The following is a 26387-nucleotide window of genomic DNA, read 5'->3' as shown; positions in this document are numbered from 1 at the left end:
TTCATACCACGTCGTTTTCCAAAGCTAAATCTTCCTCCCTCGGGATTTCTAGACTTCTTTCCCTTCTTCTGATTTCCCTTAAGTATGATTTTTATGTGTACCTTTTCACCAGTGCACGTTGTGCATACTGACGGCAGAAGCCGAAGCAGCCAGGAGGCACGGGGGCTGCGGTACGGACCTCCCCGCGTGTGGCCAGAGCCCTGTTGCTCTCGGGTCCAGGCAATGACTTGGTTGCTGTCTGTGGCAGGCGGCTGGCTATGTAGAAGATCCCCGTGCATTATGTCAGATGAAATTAATTGCTCCATTGATGAATCTGTAAGAAATCTGGATGAAAAGAAGGAAAATAGGCAGAAGAGACAGTCCTCATCCAGAGTGATAGCTTCCAAAAATGTGTCTCCTCTCACACCTTCTCTCACATCATTAAAGTAGCATTTCATCATCGTGATCACCGATGCTTGCAGTAAAAGAGAAGGGCCTTGCAAGGTCTTTGCCCAGTTTTGGGACCACAAGCAGGAATTTTGAAGTCCAGCCTTAAGAAGCCCAAACTCTTCATGACTCTAAAGGCTGGCCTGTCGTCTCCATTCCTCTTCTGTCAGTTGGTGATGATGCTTCAACGTGGCGCTTCTCCGTGCTGCAGGTTCCCACACGTGGGTATGGAGAACAGATGTGACTTCACACTCCTCGCGAGACTCGGGGGGCTGCCAAAACTCCACGTCCTGCATAGGGATGAGACTTCAGGCTTTGACACGGGGCTTTTGCAGCCTGTGGGGAACCTGTGGGCCAAACTTGACTTGCTTGGTTGGGCTTACCAGCAAATTCAACATCGCACCTGGGTTCTGATTCAGCTGACCCGAACTTTTCTCTAGATGACGCCAATCTAGGTTTGCTGCTATCAGAGACAGCATGTTTGTACACCTTGGGTACCACTCTGAACCCACCTGAATGCAGTTCCCCTCGTGCATGCTATTTTATATGAGGAGATACCCGACTTTTGAAAGATGAGCAGCGTGATTAAAGCATCCAGCGGTGCAATGCCCTGTCCTGCTACAAAAAGGCACAACTGCAGCTCTGCTCTGGCACGGGGAAGGAATCTGCAGCAGCAGGTTGGAAGCAGGATCAGCCGTGATAGGTGTTTCTATGCCCCCTTCTCCCCACGTCACCCCTGGCGCAAGGCTGGGCTGACGCGAGGGGTTAAACCGCGTTCCCACCCGCGGTGGGGGCACTGAGCCCACCAGGAGCTGCTGTGTGGGCCAATTCCAACCTGACCAAAGGCAGTTGGATGCTCTTCGCTAAGCTCAAGAGCAGCCTCTAAATTCAGTCTTTGGAGTATATTGACGCTGTAAGATTAATTCTGCCGGCAATGATCTCTCTGAAGCTATCTAATGAGTCATGCTTCAACCCGCTTTGGACTGTGTGCTCCCTTGCATCTGGTGTGTGCTGGGCTTTCAAAAACAGGGGTAAATTTGGGAAGCGGAACAGCCGCTTGGGTTTGGTCAGCAACACGCGTGAATAATTAACCCACTCCTGTGACTGACCCGTGGCACGACATGCGTGTCCCTTGGGAGCGTGGCCCCGCAGCCTCTCTGTGGCGTCCGGGGAAGGGCACATCGGGGTGTGGGGGTGCCGCCAGACCCTGGTCTTGCAGCAGATTGTCCACAGCCACGGGAGGGAGATCCCCACGCAGCGCGGCGCGAAGGGGAGGGCGGCCCCTTTAAGAGCGGCAGCGCGGGGGGGCGGTAGCCGCCCGCGTTCACACCTGGAGTGGGAAAGGAGGGCGGGCCCCGGGGCTCCTGATTGACGGGCCGTCGGCATCAATGGGGCGCCGCGGCCCCGCGCTGGGGGGCCTCTCGGCCAATGGCGGCGCGCGCGGGCCCGCCGGAGGACGCCCGCCAGCCAATGGGCGGGCACGCGGGGGGCGGCGCGGCTACATGTTGCGGTGTCGCCAACGTGGGTCCGCGGCGAGCGGCGCTCGGGCCGGGCGGGGAGCGGCGGGGCCGGCGGCAGAGGAGCGGCGGTCCTCAGTCACCCTCAGCCTCGAGGGAGCGCACCGAGGAGGGGGAGCTCCAGCGGCCGCCGGGTCGGAGCCGTGCGGCGTGAAGGAGGAGGAGGAGGCGCTTCCCGCGGCGGGGACGCGGACCCGACCCGCCCGGCGGTGCCTGCCTGCCCGCCCGCCGGCGGGTGGATGCCGGTGCCGTGACCGCCCCGCAGGGCCGCGCCGCCGGCGGCCGAGGCGATGCTGCGGGCGGCGGAGCGGCGCTGAAGGCTCGCGGGGGTTCGCGGCGTTACCGCTGCGCTCCGCGCCGGGGCCGCTCCTGCCGCCTCCTCCCGCCTCGGACCTTCTCCGGTGCCGGATACAAAATGGCGGTGCCGTCACGGGCGGGCGGCGGGGCGGCGGCGCTGCTGCTGCTGGGGCTGCTGGGCTCGGCCGCCGCCGGCTGCCCCACCGGCTGCGCCTGTGGCGGGGAGCTGCTGAGCTGCGGCGGGCTGGCGCTGCCCGCCGTGCCCCGGGACCTGCCCCGCTGGCCGCGGCACGTGTGAGTACCGGGCGGGGGCTCCGCCGCGCCGGGGAGGGGGCGAGCAGCGGGCGGGACCGGGGGGGGGGGGGGGAGGGAAAGGGGCTGGGGGCGAAGCGGGGGTTTGGGCAGCTGGGTGCACCGAGGGGCTTAGAAAACAACCGAAAGAAACGAAAATGAAAAGAACCCCGAAAGTGAGATTTATTGCTTCTTTTTAAAGCAAAGTGACCTCTGCCGCCTTGCAGGCGCTGAGCCGCGCAGCGCGAAACTTCTCTCGCGATCCGGTGTCTCCTCTGGCTCCCACCCGCGATGAGGAGGCGGCGGGTGCGATGCTGGTCCCGGGCGAGGGGAGCTCGGGGTCCCTGTCCGCCCGGTCCCTCGCGGGGCTGGCTCCCCTCCTCTGTACGGGTGTCCTGGAGGGAGAAGGAGCCGGGCGTGGGGTTGGTCCCTAATGATGGGATCTGCTGGAGATAACGGCCAGCTCGGGCTCCCGAATCCTTATTAGGACATCCATCCCAGCCCGGCCTGCTGCCCCAAACCGGGGCGCGCCCCAGCCCTGCGCCCTGCCCAGTATCGCACCCTGCACCCAGGTGCCCAAATATGGACCCTGGCACTGGGGCCGCGCTCCGGACCTGCCAGCTGTTAAGGTGCGAAAGCCGGCGAGGCAGCGAGCCCGGGTTGAACCAGAGTCCTGGGGGCTTGTGGTGCTGTTGGGGTGTTTCAAGAAGAACCAGGTGGTGGTTTCTAATAAAAGCTGTGTGGCTGGCAGCTATTCGCTCGGTTCTTTTGGCCCGTCTATCAGAGTTATTAACCTGTGGTATATCGTGTGTCCTGGATGGCAGCTGAGCTTATAGACCAGCATCTGGTGGTTCATACAGTGCTGTGGCTCTTTTTTTCCCTAGAAGAGTGTTTTAAAGTGTTCAGGTACATGCCCAAGCGCAGGACAGCATGGTTGCAATATTTCCCATGAAGTACAGCGGGTCTGCTCTGGTTGTGTAACCGCTGAGTGCAGCTGCTGTTCTGACCTGATAAGATTTGAAATAGAACATGGGACATGTGAAGCACGGGAGGTTTGGGGGAGAAAGTGTGCTCGGCTTTGACAGCTCAAGTCATTTGACAGTGCAGGAGGACCGAGTGTGCGTATGTGTGCTCATAAACTTGTAAAAATAAGTGTCCTCAACTTCTTAGCTAACCTTGGGGGAAAAAGGATCCAGAAAGGGAGAGGGAAAAGTGCCTCAGTGCTGCTGTTGCTGGGTCTGTCTGCTGTTTGAACAGATTTATAGATTACTGAATCTATAAAACCCCTGGTTGTAATAGATACTCCTCAGCTCTGCCAGGAGAAAGAACGGTCACTGAAGTTTTGCTGGAGATCGTCCAGCTCCTTATTAAGAAGAATTATTAGAGGTTTGTCAGGTTCTCCTGGTATTATTCACTTTTGGCTGTAGAAATGCCTTGTTTTACATCAAATTGTCAGGTGTCATACTGAGAGGAATGTGTGGCCTCTGCATTAAAACCTTGACTCATCCCATTCACCTGTTGCTGTGTGCTCGGAAGGATCCTTCCTCCAGCCATGGGCACCTTTCAGAGTAAGATTTTAGTCTTCTCAGCATAATTCCACCATCCCCATATGCCTCTTAAAATAGGGCAGTGTATCTTCATTCACGCAGAGAAATCCATTAATAGCCCAGTCTGAACAAATTTATTGTTACGGGTTTTTTGGGAGTGCTAATACCCAGGAGTGTCTTGTTCATAAGGAACAGATTTTTGAGTGTCTTGAGTTCAGTTTAAATTTTATTGCTGAAGTAATAGCATGTATAAATCTACTGCTAAGGACCTGTGGCCTGTTGATCTTTTAACCACTTAGAATATGGTTTGTCATTTTGTAAATTCTAAACTAACAAAAAATCAGCTGAAGTGGAAGTTTGTGATGACTTTCGTATCTGACAATGCAAAATCAAGGGGTTTTTTGTTCTCCATAAATAATATAAAAAGCAGACATTTAAGCTATTGCAAATATTTTTGGTTTTAAAGTAATATTGTTTCGGATCACTTAAAATCACTTAAATCGCTTGTTTCAGTTTAGGAATGCAAAGGCAAAGAACACTTTTTCATGCTTGGTAGGGTCTTAAATGCAAACTTCTGGTGCAGAGAATTGCTAACTAATTTTTTTAGTTGCTTAATGTCCTCTCTGAAAGCACTATGTGCTGGAGAAAAGCTCACTGTGCAACTATCTCCCTTGCTTTTTGTCTGTTTGGGGTTTTTGGGGGTTTTCTTTTTACATGCCCTTTTAAAAAAGCAGAAGGCAAATGTGAAGGCTTGCAGCAGCCCTGGGCTGATGTAGGAGCACAGTCTGAGGGTGCGGGTCCCCCGGCCATAAACTGGAGCGAGACAGGCGATGCCGGAGTTGTGCATCCCTTGTCTCCATCACTTCTGGGCAGGCTGCGTCTCCCACCAAAGGTGTCCGCTTCCCCGAGGTGATAAGCTTCAGCATGTTGGATCGCTAATAGGAGACGAGATAAATCCTGTTTTCAGTGACTCGTGCTGGCTGTGCTTTAACTTTGTTAAAGTGCTATTGAAAAATCCCTCCTTAGTAGTTTATCTTTTATTCCTAATGAGTGCCGCAAAGCTGAAGCAGTGCCTGGAGTCAGTTTTCAGTGTGTTGGAGATAAAGCTTTTGTTTGTAGGGTTGGAAATGTGGCTCCGCACACTGGAGAGATTTCTGGAACAGACTTAATCGTGCCGCGTATTTTGTCAATAGGACTATCAGTACTGAGGAAAAGCATTGGGATCTTTTGAAACTATTGTTATTTCTCTGTTGGCAGTGGAGCTTGGAGTTGTAATTTTTCTCCCTAGCTTTCAGAAGGCAAAACTGATCGCAGAAGGGCTGGTGCACTGCAGTTGCTCACAGTTAATGCAGTGTGGCACAGATGGTTGTTTGGTTTTGGTGTTTTTTTTTTCTTCTTAAAAGCAACAGGCAGCTCAACGCTGTGTGCCAGTTATATAAGTGTGCAGGACTTGCTGGTGGAGCAGCCCTGCGTAGGGCACGTTGCACACTCTGGTGTGACCCACGCTGTCCTCGCAGGAGCTGCAGCCCCCAGCTGCTGTGAGCTCTGCAGCTGAGAAAAGTCCCTGGTCTGTGGGGGGATGCCAGGAAAACCAAACTGCGGAGCGGTTGCTGTGTAGGACTCCTTTGCAGTGTCTCACTTCGAAGCTGCTGGAGATGCTTTTGTCTTTTTGTTGTCCGAGTCTGAAGTTTGTTTTTACATTAGAGTGTAATAAGCTTGGCCCTAAAGTTTATGCCACATAAGTACAAAATGCTTTGTGCCCAGAAAGCGAAGTGCAGGGCTCCAGCAGCGTTGGTGACATGGCACGTCCCCTGTGTCCTCTGTTTCTGTCTTTCCATGCATCTTAATTTTTGAGGAGTGGTGGAAGAAAGATTTCTTCTAGGCATCCTGTATGAGGGGATTTTTTTAGTGGTAGAGCAATAATATTTTGGGTACAAAGTTTAATGGTGAGGTGGCTTTGGAGCTGTGGAAGTGCAATTGGATAGCTGATTCATTGCTGGTATGGTCTGGAGGAATGAAAGATTTTATTTTAAACAAATGTGTGGTTTTTTGACCCAAATGACTAGGGGAAGGTTTTGGGATACTGGACATCTGCGTACAGACCCTTCTGCCTCTGGGTCAATGTGTGCTTGGTGTGTCTGGGAAAAGGTGGAGAGCTGGGGTAGGAGCTGCTCTTGGTTTCCCAAGGAGGCTCTGGGGTTTGGCTATAGGCAGAAGTTGCCCCGAGGCACCAGCTGCACGGATAATGGCTGTTTGTGCCGTGCTGCTGCTCTCTGGAGAGAGTTGGGCAAAGCATCTGGATGCTTTTGAAAATCCTGTGGGTGCCTGTCAGTGGATTTCGTTGAAGGTAACAAAACTGAACGTTTGTGCTCAAAACTACCTATTAACTTAAATTTCTTGCTAAAGTGGGGTTTTAATGTGCCAGGTCTTGTTGCTCTGCTTTCACGTGTTAGGGTAGCTTCTTTGCTTACTTGGTAGAGCGGAGTGGGACTCAGCAGAAGACTTGCTGTGCCACTGCCTGTGTGCACAGTGCTCTCTGGAGGTGGACATCGGTTGCTCTTGGGCTCTGGAGTAACTTGTGCTCCTCTGCAGATGCTGGAAGAGAAGGTGGGTGGGTGGGGGGAAACTCTCTTGCTGACAGTGCCGGGAGTGGGGAGTGCTGCTGGCAGTTCCTCCCCTGCATGTCCCACTTCCAGCCCTGCTGAAATAATGGAACAAAGATTAAGTAATCGTCACCCTGGGCTTGTGGCGCCTGGCCCTGTGCAGCTGCAGAACCCTCACCGTGTGCTGGCTGCCCGGGGGGCTGCTGGGCTTGGAAGTATGGTTGGGAGAGGGGGGATGCAGATCAGTGCAGGTTGCTGGTCTCCCTCCCTCCTTCTGAGGAAAGGGAGTGGAAAACCAAAGAAATTCTGCAAAGCCAGCACGTCCTTCTTGGGTGGTGGTCTGGGGGAATGTTTCCTGCTCAAGTGGGACAGCGCTGGGAGCTGGTAGTGCTTGTAAAAGAAATTGTGCTCAGCATGTTATGAGTGCTTGGGTTTGGTGCTTTCTGGACCATCCTCAGGAGTGGCCTTGCTTGGGGAAGGTCTCCAGCCCCAGGGCTGCAGGATGGCTTTGCACCCTGCAGGCTTGCAGTTGTTGCTCTGGAGCTTGATCCCGGTGGGGTAACAGCAAAGCCTCTCCTTGCAAAGCAGTGCCTCTCCGGGCCTGCTGCGTATGTGCAAATAAATACCCGCTCTTGCAAATAAATCCACCCTTCCTGTGAACATGTGTCAGTGGATTTGCTGACCACCCTCACAATGCTGTGGTATTTATTGGTGCTTACTGGAGAACAGCAGTTAACAGCAAGCCCTTTGCAACTGCTGTCTGATCTTCTCATCTTAATCCCCGAGTCATAGCTGGGGAAGAAATTATCTCAATCAGACTAAGATTAGAAGTGCATGTGAGATTCATAATGAAGCCTGAATGGGATGAAATATCCCCACCAAGAAGTGTTTCTGGCTCTTGCAGAAGGCCCTGGCTGCAGGTGAAAGGCTCTTGGACCCCCTCAGCCTCCTCTGCATATTCCTCTCTCCTTCTGAGAAACTTCATGGCATTTAATCACTTCGAGGCTTTTCCTCTCTGCAGTGACTGCAATTTGAAACGCAGGGGTCCCATACAAAAGGAGTAAGTGCTCAATGGGCTGTGTTAATATTCAGTGCCACTTACAATGGGTGCAGTTTGAAAAGGGGAGAATGGATGGTCTGGGAGCTGGGGGAGGAGGAGCTGTGAAGGGAAAATTCCCAGGGCAGGGGAACCAGCATCTCAGTAGGCAGCCGAAAAAGTGAACACACTATCAATTGTTCTCTAGGAAAATCGACCATTATTATGTGTTAGATACAGCTTAATATTTTCTTCTTTGCTTGTGCAAACTGCTCTGCAATTTGGGGGATGTAAGGTTTGGGGGTGGCTGAGCCTTGCGGGAGTTCCTGCTTGGAGTTCAAGGGATGAAGGAGCAAATGTGAGGTTTATTGCCTTTCTCCTTTGCTTGCTGGCATCAAGAGGCTAGAGGTGGAAAACTGATATGTTTGGGAGCTCAGACACTTCAACAAAGCACTTCAGATACTTAAATGCTTCCTTGAGCATGGGTGACATTTCACTTCCCTGCTTAAGGTTAAGCTGGTGCTGGAGTCTTGTCTCTGACCGGCGTTTAGGCAGAGGCAGAAGTGCTTTGCTGAGATGGGGCTTTAGCCTGTGTGAGCCCCACCTGGTGCAGGGAAGTCCCGGGGTGCTGCAGGACGCTCCCCGGTGTGCGGCTTTAGCGGAGTGTGCTGGAAGGGTTCAAGGTGGCCTCGTGCTGAGGTACTCCCCCAGTGCCGGAGGTGTGTGTGCACGCTCCTGGGTTCATCGATGCGTGTGTGCGGCTCCCACCAGCTCTGCGGGGCAGCCAAGAGTGGCCCTTGCCATGCCCAAGCAATGCCTGCCTCTGGCTTCTTTGATCTCTTGAAGAGGGGTTAAAGTTTTGTCTTGAAATCCGAGTGGCTTCAAAACTGGCTGATGGCTATCACTTCTTGGTAGCCAGCTCTGATGAGAACTTGTGTATTGTCCCTGACTTGTATGTCAGCTGCACCCAGAAACTCTCAATTAGGGCTGCAGGGCTTTTAATTGATCTTGTTGTCTGCCCCATGAGACACCTCAGATTGAGTTAGCTCAGCTCATCAGCTTTTAACACAATCATTTTGTGCTGCTAACCTAATTGTCAAGTGTGACTCCCTTGTTTTGCAATGTGGAGCTGGATGGGGTCATGTGGATGAATGGAGTAGAGATAATTTAGGCTAATGCTGCTGGGAAGAGCCATCTGTGGAAAATCCAGGCTCCAGGTTCATCAGCTCTGGGGGACAAGGGCTGGGCAGGAATTAGCACCTCGTTCAGGGCAAGGGGGAGTGATTTAGCATAGAGCATGGCTCTGGTGAGTAACAGTGAATAAACATAGCCCCTTGTCCGGGTTGTGGTTTTCATACAAGCCTGGGAGGTTGGGTGCCTGCTGGTAGCTCTCCTCTGAGGTCCCTTGCTGGTTTTCAGTGGCACACGAAGGAAGGAGCAGAGCGTGAGGCTGCAGGAAGAAACAAAGGGGTGAATAAGTCATCTTTCCTATTTCCTGGTGTGTCCAGCTATTAAATGATGTGCTAAGAAGTATTTTTTTCTGCTGTGCGTAGGGACCCGAGTCAAGGACCAGGATGCTGTTGTGCTAGCACAGAACATGAAATACGTATTATTATTGTAGCTGAGTCATCCATTAATAGTTAACCAAGTCCTGCACTGCAGCAGGAGTCCTTCAACCTCGGCCTCTTCTAGCTTCATAGCAGGACCACAACATATGTCATATGTTATGCTCCCTCATTATATTTTCAGCACGCTGTCTCTCAAGCCGCAGCTATATAATTTTGGAGAAGTCTAGAAGGAGGCCCTGTTATTTTTGGGGGCACCACTCAAGACCTGATGACGTGTCGCATCCAATTCCAGGAGCATGGTTCACTTCTGCGTGATTGGGTTTTCAGTTTGAGTAAGAACTGAAGGACACATCTCAAACTGTAGCTGTCTGCCTAGTTTTTATGAATGTTAACCATGCTGGATGTGCAGGCAGGATGATTGGTTATTTGCACTTGTCGTGGCAGTTTTGTAGTTTTCTGCAGTGGCTTTGCATGGATTTCAGCAGGAAAAGTATCAGAGGCCCTTTACAATTGAACAGCTTTACACAGAGCTACAGACTTATATATACTCCAGTGTCACACACAAGTTGCATTTAAAAATGCATTAGCTGCCTAAAGCTTTGTTCTGGAGCTAAAGTTTTGTGTGCAAGAGAACTTGCTGTGTTTTTTGGGGGGAGGGAGGGCATAGGTATTGCTGCTTATAATTAGGCAGTAACTTGTGTGAATTTTCCTTTGTCTTTTTTGGACCCCCTGGGACAATCCCATTAATTTTGGAAATCTGCAGAGGTGCAATCTAAATGCATTTCTTGTAGCCTGTATAAGGGAGTAGAGGTTGTGTATCACAAATGTTTTCCTTTGAAGGGACCTATTTTTTTAGATTAATCCTTTCAAATTAGAAATTGCATCCATTGGGTTCAGTGGAAATCCAGCTGTGAAATCTTAAGATACTTAGACTACCTCCTCCAGATAGTAGGTGTTTGCTCGCTGCAGAAAGGCAGGACAAACTCTCAGGTGTGAGAAAGAAACAAGATGCAAAATGCAAAGTCAGGGCTGTGCCACTTCCCACACATCGGGACATGGATACACCCTCACCACCCACATGCCTCTCCCTGGTTGCCCAAAGCCTGCGCTTTTGGGATGGGCACCTGCCAGGATGGGACCTGGTTGTCTTTCAGTGCTGTGAGTGTTCCTCTACCCTGGAGAGTTTACCATCAACACCAGTGCTAACGAGCCTCTTTCCAAGGACTGCCCTGCAAGTTCCAAATGCATTTTGCCTAGCTGGTGTAGACCAGGCTGTTTTATAACTGCACTTAAAGTCTGTTTTAGCCTGCTGAGTGCCAGTATAAACACAGATTTTCTATGTTATCTATCATCTAGAAAATACTTCTAAAAAGTGATGGCTGGCCAGCGGGCTGGTGCTCGCAGTGTGTGGCAGTGCTCGGCTAGTGCTGTTTGATCGCCAGCACAGATGGGTGCCAGGGTTGGAGGTGTTGAACTGGATGTGCCCAGGGCTTGGTGGAAGATACTCAGATGGAGATAGCAGGTTCACTGGGCGTTGTCTTCTGGTTGTGTTTTAAGGGTGTGATGCTGGAGGTGTCCCAAGTGCGTAGGTGTCCCACTGGTGGGGCTTGCTGTGGGTGATGTCTCTGTAAGGGTGGTGTGAGACCTTGTGGATGGGGGAGCTGCTGCTCTGTGTATTGTATCATGGGTAATAAAACAGCTATCATAGGAAACTGCTTGGCTGGAGGCCCCGTGAAAAATCACCCTTAAATGTGTTCCAGTTGTCCAAACAGTGGTGCCTCTCCTTCCCCCAGTGCCTGGGGAGCAGCCCCAAGCAGCCTTTGCTTGCTTTGCTGCAACTCTGTCCCAGCAGTGCTTAGCCAGCTGCAGTCCACCCAGGTTTGAGAGCTGTGAAAAAGCACCAGTAGCTTTTCTTTAGCATAGACCTAAAAAAATAACCTCCAGTTATTTTTTATTATCCGCGTCTGGGCAGTGTGGGCTGTTACTGCAGCAGCCCGGTCCACGAGCAGGCAACCTGGCTGTTCCCCAGCACAAGGTGGTTGCTTTCAGCTTGAGGGTGCATGGAGTCATGGGGTTGTCTCCTTTCTCACCAGCCTTTGCAGCATGAGGGGATGTGTGGGATGGAGAGTATGGCAGGGATATGTGTGTACCCAATGTCAGCAGTGACCTCTGTCATTTGCAAAGGGTGAGAAGGTACCTTTTTATGATCTTGGTGGCACCTGGATGCTCCCCACCCTTTATCCCTCCCATACCTGTCTGGTGATGGCATGGCCAGTGCAGAAATGCCAAGTAGTGCTGACACAGGGCGGTTGGCTGGTGCTTGCCCTTTGCTGCCTGTGGTCTGACCATGCTGGTGAGCCAGGAGAACATCCCCTGCTCTGGTTGTCCCTTTAACTCACCATAAACCTTTGTTGTCTTCTGAACCAGGGGACAGAGTCATATCCACGCTTGTATTTAATTTGTTTTGGCAAAATGGGGGACTTGTCCTGTTTTAGAAGATTTAAACAAACCATATGATGTTTTATTTTGAAAGGTGTCATAATACTTTCCACTTTTCCTTTGCTAAGCATATTTTTGTGCTGTTCCTATCTATGTTGGTCTGTAAACAACTCTGTTCCTCGTTTTTCTAAGTTGGAATACTTGGCTTCCAAATGCCTTTGGATTTCTGAAGTAGGGCACACATGCTGCATTAAATCAGTAAATAAGATAGTGTGTATTTTTAGACCTCTGATTTGGAGGCATTTATGAGACTTGTGCTGCCTTTATCATTTCACAGGGTTTTAACCCCCTCATATATCTTCCTTCTTCCTTTCCAACACTTGTTATTGAGATGATCACCATCCAAGAGCTGTTGAGACTGATGGATTTAAGGAGTTTGGATGACTCTGTGTTCATAAGAACACATGAATTAACTCTTCCTGTTATAGTAGATTAGAAAATAGTTTAATGAAGATGATAAAATGGTGCCTAAGCAGAGTCCATCTCTGCTGTGAGTGGGAGAGGAAACATTTTCTGGTTCGGGAGGTCTGCAGAGCTGCGGCTTCACCTCTGACTTCTGAGCGGTTTCATCGCAAGTGGTGTCACTTGGTTTGCCTGTTGAGGAAGGAGCCGGCAGCCTGCCTCTCTGCTCCGTGGGGATGCATGTGGGACTCGCTTCAGCTCCTGCGGTTCTAGTAAATGCATCTGTTTATCTCTGTGGGGCTGAGTCCAGCTCACCAGTGAAGCTGTTTGGCTTTTGACTTCATGGTGAGCTGAACCCCTTCCCGGAGCTCCAGCTTCATTCTTACTGACCTTACCAGCAGATGTGTGCTGGTCTTTGAGTTAATCTCCTTGGACAGAAAGTCGTACAGATCTGACAGGATGTGTTTGGTTTATACTGTCTACTTAAAACAGTAGTTGGCTTTGCTTCTCCCTGGTTTAATAATCTCTGAGGCAGGTACTGCTTTTTACCTGGGTTTCCTGAGAAAAGGAGGCTATGCAATGGTACATGTGTCTGTTCTCTCCCCTGGAGCTTTTGATGCCATTGGCCAACTTCAGTTTGAGGGGAACACTCAAAATTAAAATGCCTACTTCTCTCATAGGCAGCAGGCTGGGGAGAGTGGCTGTGCCAGTATTCCCACCGAGGGAAGGGAAGCAGTGTGAGGTTATCCTGTATGAGACATCAAAGAATCCCTGTGGGGGGGGGGGAGCAGTGCTATTAAACCATCCCTGCAGGAAAAGTGGATAATGGAGACCCAGTGGTGAGAGATGGCTCTGAGTGCTGTGCTTACCTCTGTTAGGAGGTCGGTGAAGGAGGGGTTCAGGGTCTTGCTGGGGTGGTGCTGGCATTAGCTAATACCTGTAGGTGGGAATGGAGGGTTTGGTGCTGGGTTACTCCACGCATCGTTCCTGTGAACAGGGGATGCTGTGGAAGCAGCACCCGAGTCCTGGCCTCTTTGGGGGCCTGCGTGATCATGTCTCTGCGCATAAAGCGATGCCACCCATGTGGTGGGGGAGTGCCTCAGCCAAAGCGCAGCAAGCCCTTGTGACTGCCATGGCCACAGCTGGGAATAGTTTTTGGTGACTTGCTGCTCCCCTCTTGGAGCAGAGTTTCCAGGAAGAAGATGCCTTCGCGGCCTGATGGGTGTTGAGCAATCGGCTGTGGGTGGGAAGCAGTGGTCCTGGGTGTCCACATCTCCCTGCAGCAGGGCAGGGACAGCTGCCTGGGACTCCTGCCTGCTCTGGCTGCTCAGGTGGTCTGGGCTTTATAGCAAGTGTGGGGAGAGGGCAGAGCCACGCAGCTGGGCAGCATCCTTGGGAGATGCCAATTCACAGGCCAGGCTGTTTACTACAGTGTTTCTCTCTCATGGTTTCTAGCACTTGTGTCTCAAGTGCTACCACTTTGTGGTCTGCTTAACGAGAGCCTGACGAGCTGTCCTTTCAGCTGTCAGGGATGCTGGGACTGTCCTGCATCCCTCTGTGCATCTCCCAGGCTTGCTCCAGCTCCCACGCTTTCCTTTTATTCAGATCGCCTGAGCTTTTTCTGACACCTTCCCTGTGTGCCCCTCTGCCCACCCTGTCCTCAGGTGATGGTCCCTTTCGGCAGCCTGGGTGCTGTGATGAGCTGGTGGTGTGCACAGGCTGTCGCAGGGCTCCGGTTGCTGCTCTTTACTTTGTTTGCATCACCCTCCAGCTGTGAATTCTTGAGCCAACTCGAAGGCAAAGTTTTCAAGCACCCCGTGTGCAAGTTGTAATGCTAGTGTGAGGCTTGCTGGGGAACAGGCTGTGTGTGATTAAGCTATTTAGGCTTGTTGTAAATTTTTTTAAAGTCAAAACATCACAAATCCAACTTTTTCGGGGGGAAGAGGCAGCTGAACACTTCTGGGGGCTGTGTGCTAATTAATGTTGCTTTGAGAGAGGCATGGCTAGAAGAGGAGGAATTCAGTGCAGGTTTATGGGCCTGCACATTTGGAAACAAAATGGGGAAGTTTCCCTGTCCAACAATTTCCAATTGCTTCCTCTAAGGTTTCCTGAGTAATCCTGACAGTTATAAAACTGTCTGCCTTGCTGCTGCAGGATGCATCATCCCTCAAGTCTCCCCTTGGACCACCGTCTCCCCAGGCTGCTCTGTCCCCTCCCTTTGGGCTCCCCATGCCTTTTGCAGCCGGCGGCAGGAAAACTTCTGACCCCTGGAAAGTTGTTTTCCTGCTGCTGCTGTGATAGACAGTAACAGCGACAGCCCTTGTGGGATTGGGAGTAGATTGAAAATGTGCCTTGAAATGTTTTGGGGAGATTATGGTCTGTTGCAGCTGAAATGTCTTTTGATGGCTTTTCTGGTTTGAAATGCAGAATCCCTCTCAGCTGTTTGGATGGCTTAGGAACACCTCGATGTGCTGGCCCTGAAGGAGCAGAGCCAGTCCTTCTCCTGGTGTTCTGAGGTGGGGGGGGAGAAGGTTGCAGGTTTCCCATTTTGGTCTGAGTCCACAGGAGCAAAGGTGGAGGATGAGGTGGGAAGGAGTCCTCCAGCACTTCTCCCTCCTCTGAGACTTTGGTTGCTGGTGCCTTCCCCATTCTGCTCTCTGTGGCCACCTCCATTGAGGGCTTTCAAGTCAAGGTGAACCAACTGTATCCCTCTGTGTTTAATACTTGGCAGGGCTTTTGGGACAGCATGTGGCTGTTTGAGCTGTGCCCAGCCTGCTGCTGTAGTTGCTTTCCACCCTTGGTCTGCGTTTAGCCCAGTGCTGTGACACTGGTCCTGGCAATCAGGAGTTAAAAGCATCCTTCCAGGCTTCATTTCAGTGTCTGCTGGGACTCCTGGGGAGCAGGGCAGAAATAAATGACAAGCTGATGTAGCAGGAGTTGGGCCTTGTTTCTGCTGCCACCAGCAGAGTGCTGGCTTGGGCAAGGCTCCATTGCCTGCAAATGGTCCTGTAATTAAAGCAGTGAAGATCCCTCTCACCTGACATAAGCCCATAAACATTAGGATTTATGGATGAGTGAGAGGTCTAGTTTTCGTGATTTTTGTGGAATGCAGTGGCTATTTCCAGAGGACAACTCAAGTATTGTCCTGGGAGCCATGCAAGCAGAAGACCAAGTCCATGCTTGCCCTTTGGTGCTTCTGGACGAGGAGACATTGGAAAGTGGGTGGATCATGTCTGGGGAGAAGTGAATCTGCCCAGAGCTTTTTTCACAGTGCGATCGTCTCTGAAGGCCAAGAAAACTTGATCTGAAAGTCTGTTTTATTTATTCATTCCTAACTCCAGCCCTGCTTTGAGGGGAGCACATGGAGGCCACCAGCCTTGCTAGGCACGCAGGCTGTCCTGGCACGGCTGTGTTCCCGTGCTGGAAGAAAGCATTTGGGGTGATATTTGAAATGCAGCAGAAAACCCACACTTCCTTCAGAGTTTTGACTCTTGCATTTTTCATCTTGGGCAGACTTTAAAGCTTTCTGCAGCATTCCGGGGAACATTTTGGTTTCCCTTTGCCCACATGTCAGCATTCCTGAACAAAGCAGCCTCAAGATTTGTGGAGCAGATTCTTGAAATTCTGCAAATGTTTTGAGCCAGTAGATGTTTCCAGAAACTGCCTGAGCTAACAAAAAGAGTTGGTAGGACTTGGGCACAGCTTGGGGAAAATAAAGCGATTTTTATCCCTCTTTAAATGAACATCATTCCAATCAAAACCACCATCCCCAGTCTTCGAAGCTGTTATGCTCCTCCACCTTGCTGCTGTTAAACCACAGCTGTGCTTATTTGCACAAACCAGATAAAGAAGATATGCATTTTAAAACTGAGGTTTGTTGCCATGCTCTTGTGCTGACTTCCCCTGTGATCCTACCGATGTCATTTAAGGCTAGATCTGAGAAGGGGTATAGATACCTAAAGATGGACTTAGGCAAAAGGGAAATGAGGCTATATGGCAGCCTGTGTACCTGCAGGCACTGCAAACCTGCTTAAGCCTCCTGGGATGTTCTCCTGACCATGGTTCAGTCTTGTGGTCTCTAGCACCCCATAGTTTATAGCCTGCAGCTGTCCTGATCTGTTGTGGATGCTTCAGACATATGTTCATGATGAGTTTTTGGGGAAGAGCTCACTGGGAGCTGCTGCTTTTGCTCAAAAATGTGGAAGTGCTGCCTTTTCCCTGAGGCTGGGTGGCCAGCAATGACCCTTTGAATGGGGAATGTGATGGCAAGCTTTGCTTGCTGCCTTCCTATTCTGATTTAACTGTGCTTTTGCTCGTTGCTGGGGTTTAGGCATTAGATGTCTCTTCCCATGAGTATTTTATTGCAGGTGTGAGTGAGAGTGACTGGGAAGGGGATGTGGAGTGTCTCACCACCCAAGGCAGCTGTGTGGAGGTGTTGGGTGGCTCCTGTGTCTGGGACCATTGACCTGTGTATCTTGATCCCTTTTCTGAAGGTGAAGGCAGCAACCCTAGTACACACCCATTGCTACTTTGACCCAAATATGAGGTTTGTTGTGGGTTTTTTTTTACTAGCACACTTCTGGTGTGCTCAGGGATTGTGGTATTAATGTTTTTGGAGAGGAGGTTTGATTCAAACTAAAATTGCTGATTGATTCCCTTTTTTGCCCTCCCTCCCTTTTCCTGTTGAAGACAAGAACCACTTCAAAGGCTCAGATGTGTTGGTGCCAGATGCCATGCAGTTATTGTTAGAAGAATCTGAAATATAATTGAAAACAATCCTTTGTTCAGCCAAGCCTATCTGGCTGTAGGCTTTCGCTCATGACAGAAATGGGTGCTCAGCCTATTCTGCTAGATTTGGTGTCTACATACTTGTCATGGCAGATGAATCCTCTGTGAATTCTCTTACACCTGGTAAATATTTGCAAAATCTGGAAAGCGTGTCTTTTAAGGCGATTTTCCTACCTAGGAACCTACACTGATGCTCAAAAGTTAACAGCACGTTTGTGGAATTTCTTGCAGCAATAAAATGCATCAAATTGGTCTTGGCAGGTTAATTTCAACAGAGATGCTCCAAGTCTGGGTTCCTCTGCTTGGCAAGCACAGAGTTATCCCGTTTCTTTTAAGACTTGTCTTTTCTATGGGATATAGGATATTGTTTGACTTATCAAAACCATTTGTAAAAGCATTGATAAGAGAGATGTCAGCATTTATTTTGGTTTTATTTGGTGTGAAAGCAGAGGTTGGGGTAGGACGCTTGCAATCCAGCTTGGTTAGTTCTCTTGCTCAAGTCCATGAGGCTGGAGGCTTCCGAGGAGCCCAGCAGACTTAAGTGCTTTGCGCATAATAGCCTTCACTTGCCTGATGCTGAAGCAGTTTGCAAACGTAATCTCATGGGGTGTGAAAACATGGTACATGGTTGCAAGATGCATGGTGTATTTTAGATTCCTGTTTCTTGTAGTTATTTCCTATATATAATTTTGAAGAGTGTAGCAGGTCTGTTTTGGACCAGAATTTGAACTGCTGCTGTGCACGTTAACCCAGGGTATTTCACTGTGGCTTGGAGGCCACAGTGTTCTGCACAGGCTTTGTGTGTCTCTGTGGACATCGCTTTGTCCCTCCTTGCTGTACGGACCTGGATTGGGCCCTCCTTGGTCATGGGGTGATGATCCCAGAGGTGCTAAAACCTAGTACAGCAGGGTGCAAGGAGCTGGCTTCCTTGTGGAGGTTACTCCTGTAGCCTGACTTGGAGAAATGAGTCCCTCTGAAACTTAATAGGTCCTTTAGCTGTGTGAGGGTTGCTGAACTTGGTGTTTCTTTTCCTTTTAATTTGCCTCCCCTACCAAAAGCACTACCCTCATTGTATATGGCTGCCTGTCTGTTGTTTATTATCTCTGTTACACTGTGGTTAGTGCTCACACATGATATTTCTTTGGTTTTGGTACAGACTGAGCGGGTTGTCTGCCACTGGATCCAAAAAATGTAAACTATTTACAAATGAAAAATACTCTCCAGTTTTAAAGTGCTGTGTTGTTCCCCTCTCCCTCTAGCATGTGCACATTTGGCTGATCTTGTGTAATCACACTGATGTGAATCCAGATCTCTAACGACTTATGGGATCAGGGGCTGCCTGTGGAATTTTTGATGTGACCTTGTGCTCATGGAGGGGAGAACGCTAAGCAATAGTGATAAAAGTAATGGAAAAATGTTATTTGGCTGTGTTGCATTCAGCGCAGATATGGGCCCAAACTCAGATAAACCTTCCTTCACAGTTCAGGGATTCTTGATTTTGGTTTTCCAGTTGGGCTCATCTCCATCATAAGCAAGTCTTAAAAACTAGGACAGCAACTTATGTGCCTTAAAATGACCCAAAACAACTAGAGTGCTTTTTTAATACTCGTTACAATTAAACTCTGTTTGTTCTCTGTCTTTCAAGCATGTACTTAATTTTATATTGAACTAACAACCTATGTTTAGTCTCCCAGGGAAGAAAAATAAGACAGGATTTAGTAACATATTAAGGGAGGCTGGGGTAAGTTTTCTGTGTCTGTTGAAAAGCAGGGCAGGAGAGGATGCTGGGCAGGCTGGACCAGAAGCTGAAATGGTCAAGACCAGGGGAAGGAGAAGAGGAGGCTGTGAAGTAAATACAGGGTGTTTTAATTGAGAGCTTGTTAGCAACAGCCGATGGCCTGTTTCTGTGGAGAACAACAAGGGACTCAAGCTGAGTGCGATCCCTGGTTGGGATGAGCGTTGCCCACTGACCTAGGAGCATCGGGGCATCGATGGAGCTGGTAGGAGCGAGGGGTGTGGGGAGCAGAGCTGTTCACAAAGTCCTCCTGAAAGAGAAGAAATTTTCATCTATGGTGATGTGGTTTTCTGTGCAACCGTAGTGACGGTAAATGAGGCAGGACTGTCCTGTTTCCTGCTGAAATCTGGAAGATTAGAGGACAGTAGAAAAAACAGGTGGGATTTTTTGGGGGGACTGTTCACAGCATCGCAGCTGGCAATCATTCAAATGAACATGGTGGAAACTTTGTCATCAGCAATGCATTTAGATAGCCTTTGCCATGTAGCTATGATTAGTCAGTCTGTAAACTGTGCAAAAACTTAGCAGTGTAGCTGGTGCGTGCAGAAGTAAAACATAATGAGAGTAAACTTGGTATAGTTTCAAGTTTTCTCTAGACACTATTTGCATTGATGGTGATAATCCCTTGTTCAGTAAACCCCACTGGTAGGAATATAGGGTTTGGGTTTTTAATTTTGAGTATTTAAGAGCACCTAAACACATTTGCACTTCTGTCCCCCACAAGACAGCACTTTTTGGAAAAGGCTGTTACAGCCTAGCTGAGGCTGTGGGATGAAGCTTTTAATGTACTGATTGCGTATTAATGAACAGCCAGGCAGGCAGAATGGTGCCGAAAAGCAGTGGGTGAGAAAGCCAACAATATCAGCGTGAACTTTGCACTCCGGAAAGTGCGAAGTGATGTTAGTGAAAAGAGTTTATTGCACAAGTGGAACACTGCGGTCTTTTTTTTTATGCCCAGATTTCTGTGCTAGTAAACAGAGGAAGAATAATTAGCTGCTCTGGTGGGTTCCCATTAACCTGTTCTGCACCCCTTGAAATGCTCCCCACTCTCACGAGTGTTTTGGCAGTGTGGGTGCTCGCTCCCGAGTGTTTGGCATGCTGTGGCTGGCATGTGAAGCTGCAATACCTCTCGGGGCGCATGGAGTTACGGTCCACATCTGGTTTGTATCACCTTCAGTGGGTTTTATTGCAAGCCGTGCTGCTCAGTCTGTACCCTTCTCCTTGCCCAGTTCTGTCCCCCAGCATTGGGCAAGTGAAATCCCAACCTGGAAAATCTACCAAATGAGCTGAATTAATATAATGGCTACCAATAGTGGTAGCTATGCTTTTTCTGGTATTTGGCAGAAATTGGATATCTTGGCTCTTGCCTCTTCATTAGCCAAGTTTCTTAATCGCGAGCTCATTACCAAGTCCCTGGGAGTGGTGGTGTTTTTTAAGGGCTCCCTGCCTGCTTGGAAGGGGAGGCTGGTCCCCACCAGCTTCCTGCAGAGCCCCAGACCCGCCGTGGGCGAGTGCCGGTGGTGGCGTGTCCCCATGGGGTGGTCGGGGACGGACCAGTCGTCGGGTGCGGTGGTTTGTCAATCGCCTCGATTATGTCTTTCTGCTCCATAGCTCCCTCCAGGAATGTGCAGTATTTGGCGCGGGGGCTTGTGTCTGCTGTGCAACATTGAGAGTATTTAAAGTGATCTAGCAAATATTTTTAATTTTTTTTACTAAATTGGTCCTAGGCCAATTTTTGCTTGTCTCTGATGCATAAAGTGGGATTGGAAAAAAAAAAGTCGTTGTTTCTCCCTCTCCCCACATTTAAACATTTTGTGAATGTCAAGTCTTGTCAGCCTTGGCTTTGCTGGGGGGGGGGGAGACAACCCTTGAGGAGCTTGGGGATGTGTGGTTGTTGGGGGTTTTTTGTGGTTTTTTTTTTTTGAAATGCAATCTCAAAACCCTGAGGGAAGGTATGGGAGGGAGGGAAGGAGCAGGTCGTTAACAAAAGCTTCCTTTATCCCAAATGTTAACGAGGCACTGCCATTAAACAGCAGCAACCACACAAAAATTTGCCCAACCTGACTTGGTTCTCCATTGTTTGGCCACATTTATCTCATGCTCTCACTTTGCTGGTTTCCCGCTATGGCCCTTACAGTGTTTTCCAAGGCAGATAAACCCCAAATTTGTAACATAAACCTGTTTGGAAATACAGACAGATTAAAAGAAGGCTTCATCAGACCTTGCAGGTACTCGCAATTGCCGGTAATGTGCATGGAAAAGAGCAGATGAAGTCTGGTTTCCTGAGGATTTCTGTCTCCAGGGCTGATTAATGTTTTAATTGACTTCTGAAGAGTTTTCCTGTTATCTCTGCATCGTATTTTAGTATCACCCTCCTTCCCTCCCGGCTGTCCTGGTGTATTTTGGGAGTGCATGGGGCTGCTTGTTTGCTGTAGCAATGGGCCCAGGCACTCCCAAGCCAGGGTGAAGGCTGCACCCCCAGCCGCTCTCCTCCCCTGCCTGCCCCCCGTTCTGCAGCCCCACAGGAGCTCACTCACCTTCCCACCCCTCTGGTCACATCTCACTTTTAAACTATTTGGGATGAGGGCATGCATCTGCAGCCTTGTCTTCCTTGGAAGCAAGGCTACAAACAAGTTGTTCCCCCCCCCGCGCCCTAGTCTGCACTTTTTATTATGATAAACAGAAATTTGGTAACTCTGGTGCATTTATCTTCCCCTTAGTGGAGCAGTGGAAGAGACACTTAGGGTTTCACAGAGCCCCTCTCTGGTTTTCTGGGCTGTTTTTCATGGAAGGCTGCAGTGGACACCTGCCTGCCGGCCCCCAGCTTTCCTCTCGCTTCCCCTGGTGCGGTGGGGTTGGTGTGCCTTGTCACCACCACCCGCTGCCCCCATGGACACTTTTGGGGGGCTACTGGAGGCGGTGGGGAGCATGCTGAGCTCTCTGAGCTGGAGGTTACACCTCAACCCCGTGCCTGCTGCATGGCTGGACTTTGGAGCTGAGCTCTCGACAAGGCTGGGAGGGGGGGAACTCCAAAGGAGGAGCAAATGTTTGTTTAATTCCTGACGTAGCGTAAGGTTCAGAGTGAGCAGATTGTGAAACGGTGCGGAGTGGGGAAGTGCTTTGCCCGCGGTTTGCAGATAATGTGCAGAACGGGCAGCTGATGTGGGGCTCAGGCTACAGCGGCTGAGAGGAGGGCAGAGGTGTTTGCTTGTTTGTGCAGTTTGGTTTTAATTTAAATAACCTCTATAATCCCCTCTCTCTCTGAATAGTGATTCCTTATTTATAAAGGCCTCCCCTTATTATTTGGCCTGAAATACAGGCTGTGCTCCAGCTTTTACGATCAGGATTAATTTTTTTAATGGGTGTAGGCAGGGGGTTGGCAGGCAGGGGGAGCGGGCAGCACGAGCCCCCCTGTTTTGCATTTCCTCTGCTGTTGTGGGGCTTCAGCTTCTCTCTGTGCGTGCCCCAGGCCAGCCGCCTGCTGCCCTTGCGGCTTTGCTGCTATAAATTAGGCAGCAACGTGTTCCCGGCTGGAGTGGGGCGGATAATTGCTCAGGGCAGGTTTACTGTGGGGAGGTGCGAAGTGCCCGCTGTCTGTCTGCTGCCCTGTGGAAGCAGGACTGCAGATGGGCTGGGAGGGAAGCGTGGGAGAAGGGATGTTTCCTTGCTGTGGGGAAAGGGGAGCTGGTCAGGGAGGAAAGCGGTGATGTTACCCAGCCCTGGAAGGCTGAGAGTTGCAAGGTGTGGTGGGCTCTGAGAGTGTTGGGTGGGTGTTTGGAGAAGCCCTGGCTGTGTGATCAGTGACCCCAGGGCTGGGTGGCACCATCTGTGATTTGCACATCTTGGAAGTCTGCTTGTCCATCAGCTGCAGAGTGTGCTTTGAGGAGTCTCTGCTTGGATGTCCCGGCATGTCTGGAGTTTCACACTCTGCATTCTCATTGTTAAGGATGGGGGGCAGAAAGGTGACAGGAGCCATTCTCTGACTTCTCATAAATATCACAGGGACTTCACAGCAAAGTGTGGAAACTGTTGAAGCTGGTTGGACATACCAGAAACTTTATGAAATGGTTGGATTTGATCAGCACTTTATCACTCTCATGCTGCTTGGCTCAGCCTTGATCACCCTCCCCGTGTGCCGGAGGAGGCAGGGGCTGCTGGCATCAGCCTTGTGCCTCTGCTGCTGGCTGCATCCGACTGTCGGTGGTCGATGCACAACAAGGTGTCTGTAAATGCCCAAAGTAAAATTTATCAGGCGTTTAGTGCACTCTTGCTATAACAAGGAAGCGGTTGGACTGCACTAGGTTGCTGATGCCCCTTTAGGTGTGGGACAGTAAACCGAATGCTTTCCCCACCTCTGCAGAGGTGTGTGGAGCATCACAGAGGGCTTGCTTTTGTGGACAGCCCTGCAGAGCCCTTAAGTGACTTGTTCAGGTGCTGCTTAACAGGCAAGGGTGCCTTGTGTTAAGGTTTTATGTGACGACGCTGTCCCATCCGCTGCTGTTGTGTGTGTTGGCAGCAGGCAGCCACCTCCTCAGCTGCTGCTCAGTTGGCCAGACTTACCTGTCAGAGCCCCGCGGGGTGAGTGTAGGATGGCAGAGGAGTGAGAGCGATGCCCTGAAATTGCTGACAAGAGTATTTTGGATGTGTGGGTTCCTGAAACATCTTGCTAACACTTTCCATCCATTGTCCTCAGGCAGATGGCTTCCCTGCTCCTGGCTGTCCAGGCTTATGGTGTTTCCTAGAGGCCTTTTCTCCCTGGGTTTGGAGGAGCTCTGTCTCTGCAGGCACACGCATGCACGCATTTTTTTTTCAGCCAAGTCCTTCCCAGCCTGAAGTTGCACTGCTCTTCCACTACCTTGTGGGCCAGCATCCAATTTTGAGCATGGGAGTGATACACATTCTTGATACTCTTTATACTGAAAAGCAGCTTGCTTTTTTTCCCCTAGCAGAACTAAGCTGAAAACTGCAGATACAGGTAGGAGTTTCCAAACAATTTCATAAAATTATTGGCAAACAGGAACAGTACACTTTCAGCAGCAGCAGCAACATTTTTAAAGTTTGCTTACAAGCAGTTTATTGATTTAGTAAATAGGTGGATAACACAAGCCTGGAGGTGTATGATGGTTAATGTGTAACTGTTAAATAGACTTATTTGGACACTCTTTCTGTGTTCGCATGGCAATTAAAGCTTATTAACCTGTGGAGAGTGTTTTTTATGTGGAGTAAAATGAGAACCTTTATCCCAGGAAGGGTTTTCATGGAAGAGGTACAGTTTGTGTAATTGTATTCACGTGATTTGATGTAAGCATGGGGCTGCAGCAGAAAAACTAGCTGCTAGAGCTAATTCCTGAGGCTGATTGCAGTATTGCCCTGCATTGACTTCCCTCCCAATGGCCAGTTTGGTATATTGAAATCAGTGTCATTCTGTGGGGAGTTTTTTATTGTGAGCCTCCTGAACAGAGGGTTGCGTCCTTGCTCTAGACAGATTATTTTTTTGGCTCTTGCCCCTATATGTGTGTTCTGTCTCCGAGCAACTTCGGCAGTTGTGTCAAATTTGCTGGAAGAAAAAGCATAAAATAGTTTCCTGATGGCTATCCTGATCAAGCAGTAAATGTGTCCCGTAGCTCTTGAGCTCTGTCCTGGTTAAAGTAATCACATAGGAACCCAAGCTTTGTGGGAATGTGGGAAAGCCTTAGTTTCTTTTCCTTTACATTTTTTTTCTTCCCCATGCGGTGTATTTCATGGAAAGCAAAGACTGAGTGAGATGTTGGGGATTCAGGAGATGAAGTATATATGTAAGCTGTAGCTCTGCTTTTTGACTAGAAGAAATGAAGGTTGGAAAACAACAGACTTGTTTCAGGTCTTTGCAGCAACACCTTCTCCACACTGGAGCACGTGGATGGTGGGGGATAAAAGATGGAGGGCAGCCTGGCTCAGTTTGTGCAATTGTGATTGCAGAGCTCCAGGCAAATATTGACACCAGATTTCTTGGCAGACATGCCATTCCTGAGATGCCCTGGGAGTAAAAGATCCTTCACTGGTGCTCGCTGTTGCATGAAGCAAGCCCCTCCTGGGATGGCGGAGGTGGTGGTTAAGGGGGAGAAGCTCATCAAGAGTGGTGGAGCTGAGAAACATGATGCTAAAGGGAGTTTCACCCAGAAATACTATGGTATCACGTTATGAGGTCTCTAACAGAGATGGATGGTCTGACAGACGGTGGAGAGAGGTGGGACACCTTGGTATGTCTGCACTGCTAATCTGGCACAGATCCGGATGCAGGGGATGCATACATCTGCTCTGCTCTTTGCACCGCAGGACAGCCGTTACTTCTTCACATCTTTAAAAAACAAAATAAAAACCAACTGCCAGCCACAGAAAGGGAAAATTGTAACGTTCTGTTTTCCATCAGCAGTTGGCTGCCTAGGCTTTGAGCTGTGGCAAGGGTGTTTTGCTGAGCATGTGTGAGAACCTGCTTTCTGTGCTGCAGTTCTAGAGAATACTCCAGAGGATTGTTAACATCAGCCAGATACCTCTGTAGTATGGCTTTGTAGCGTAGTCTGAACAAAAGGTTAAATCAGGCAGTTGTTTCTGCAGTGTTATTTCCTATACAACACTCTGGAGAAAGTTCAGTATCACTTAGTTAACTTTTTTGCAGAGCCATTTCCTGTAGGTTTTGTTAGAGAAAAGCTAGATTATGTGTTTCCAGTTGCAGTAGAGTTATTTTTCCCCCTATAAAATGCACTACAATTTATTTTTACACAATTTTCAGCGGTTTGAAAAAGGCATGGAGGGGGGGAGCCTGTGTGTTTGGAAGATTCAGAAAGTTTTTTATTTCATACCTCACTTGCTGTGACAAATTGAGGAAAATGTGTTTTTTAATGTGGCGTTGCTGTAGCTGAGCCAGGCTTGGAATACAGAATCTACATTAGCACACACTCCCACACGGCCACGAGTCGGCCTGTCTAGCCCAGGGTCCGGCTTCTGATGATGCGTGGTTTCAGGAAGGAGTGAGAAAACTGCAGTTAACAGCCAGGCTGTGACCTGCCTGGAGGAGAAGCAGTGTCTCCTCTTGGTGGCTTCACAAATGTGATAGTGAGCTCAAGGGTGTTTCTCTTCTGTGTTTTTTCAACCACATGATGTGCTGTTACCCTCTGGTCTCCTTGGACATGTCCTTTTTTATCATCTGTCCCTTGACACCGCTTGTGGGTTGCCTTGGGTTCTCCATCATGGTTCATCTCAGGATTTCTTCATCTTGTGTGTGAAGTGTTGCGCTTCTCTTCCATTGCTGTCTGTGCTTAGAACAATGCTTCCCACAAACCCTATGAACTATCTCTTTCTGATTACCATGAAATGGTGATGCTTCTTCTCCTTATTCTCTTGATAGAGATTAACTTATTTACTCTCCAAAGGACAAGGTTTGAATTCTCCAAGTGGTGAGCACACCTGTGGCCCTCCCCATGCAATAACAAACCTCGGGAGCGCCTTCTGCGTTCATGTTTTTCAAATAATTGCTTTTTGGAGCACAAAGCATTGGTGCAAAGCCAACGTGCCTTTTGCCCCGTGAGAGGTGCAGTGCAAGTGAATGGTGAGCTCCTTGGCACGGTGCCTGGGCTTGCAA

General features: G+C 49.6%; 1 protein-coding gene across 1 annotated transcript in view; it reads left to right on the top strand.

Moving 5' to 3' along the window:
• Positions 1–1896: 1896 nt before the first annotated feature.
• Positions 1897–26387, top strand: part of LRIG1 (leucine rich repeats and immunoglobulin like domains 1) — a 94856-nt gene continuing 70365 nt past the window's right edge. Inside the window, 3 exon segments of the mRNA XM_075762380.1 lie at positions 1897–2034; positions 2036–2161; positions 2164–2534. Of these exon segments, the coding sequence (XP_075618495.1) occupies positions 1897–2034; positions 2036–2161; positions 2164–2534 (635 nt within the window).

This window comes from Balearica regulorum, chromosome 10 (genome assembly GCF_011004875.1).
Source record: "Balearica regulorum gibbericeps isolate bBalReg1 chromosome 10, bBalReg1.pri, whole genome shotgun sequence".
Taxonomy (NCBI): domain Eukaryota; kingdom Metazoa; phylum Chordata; class Aves; order Gruiformes; family Gruidae; genus Balearica; species Balearica regulorum.
This window is presented reverse-complemented; position numbering and strand designations above follow the sequence as displayed.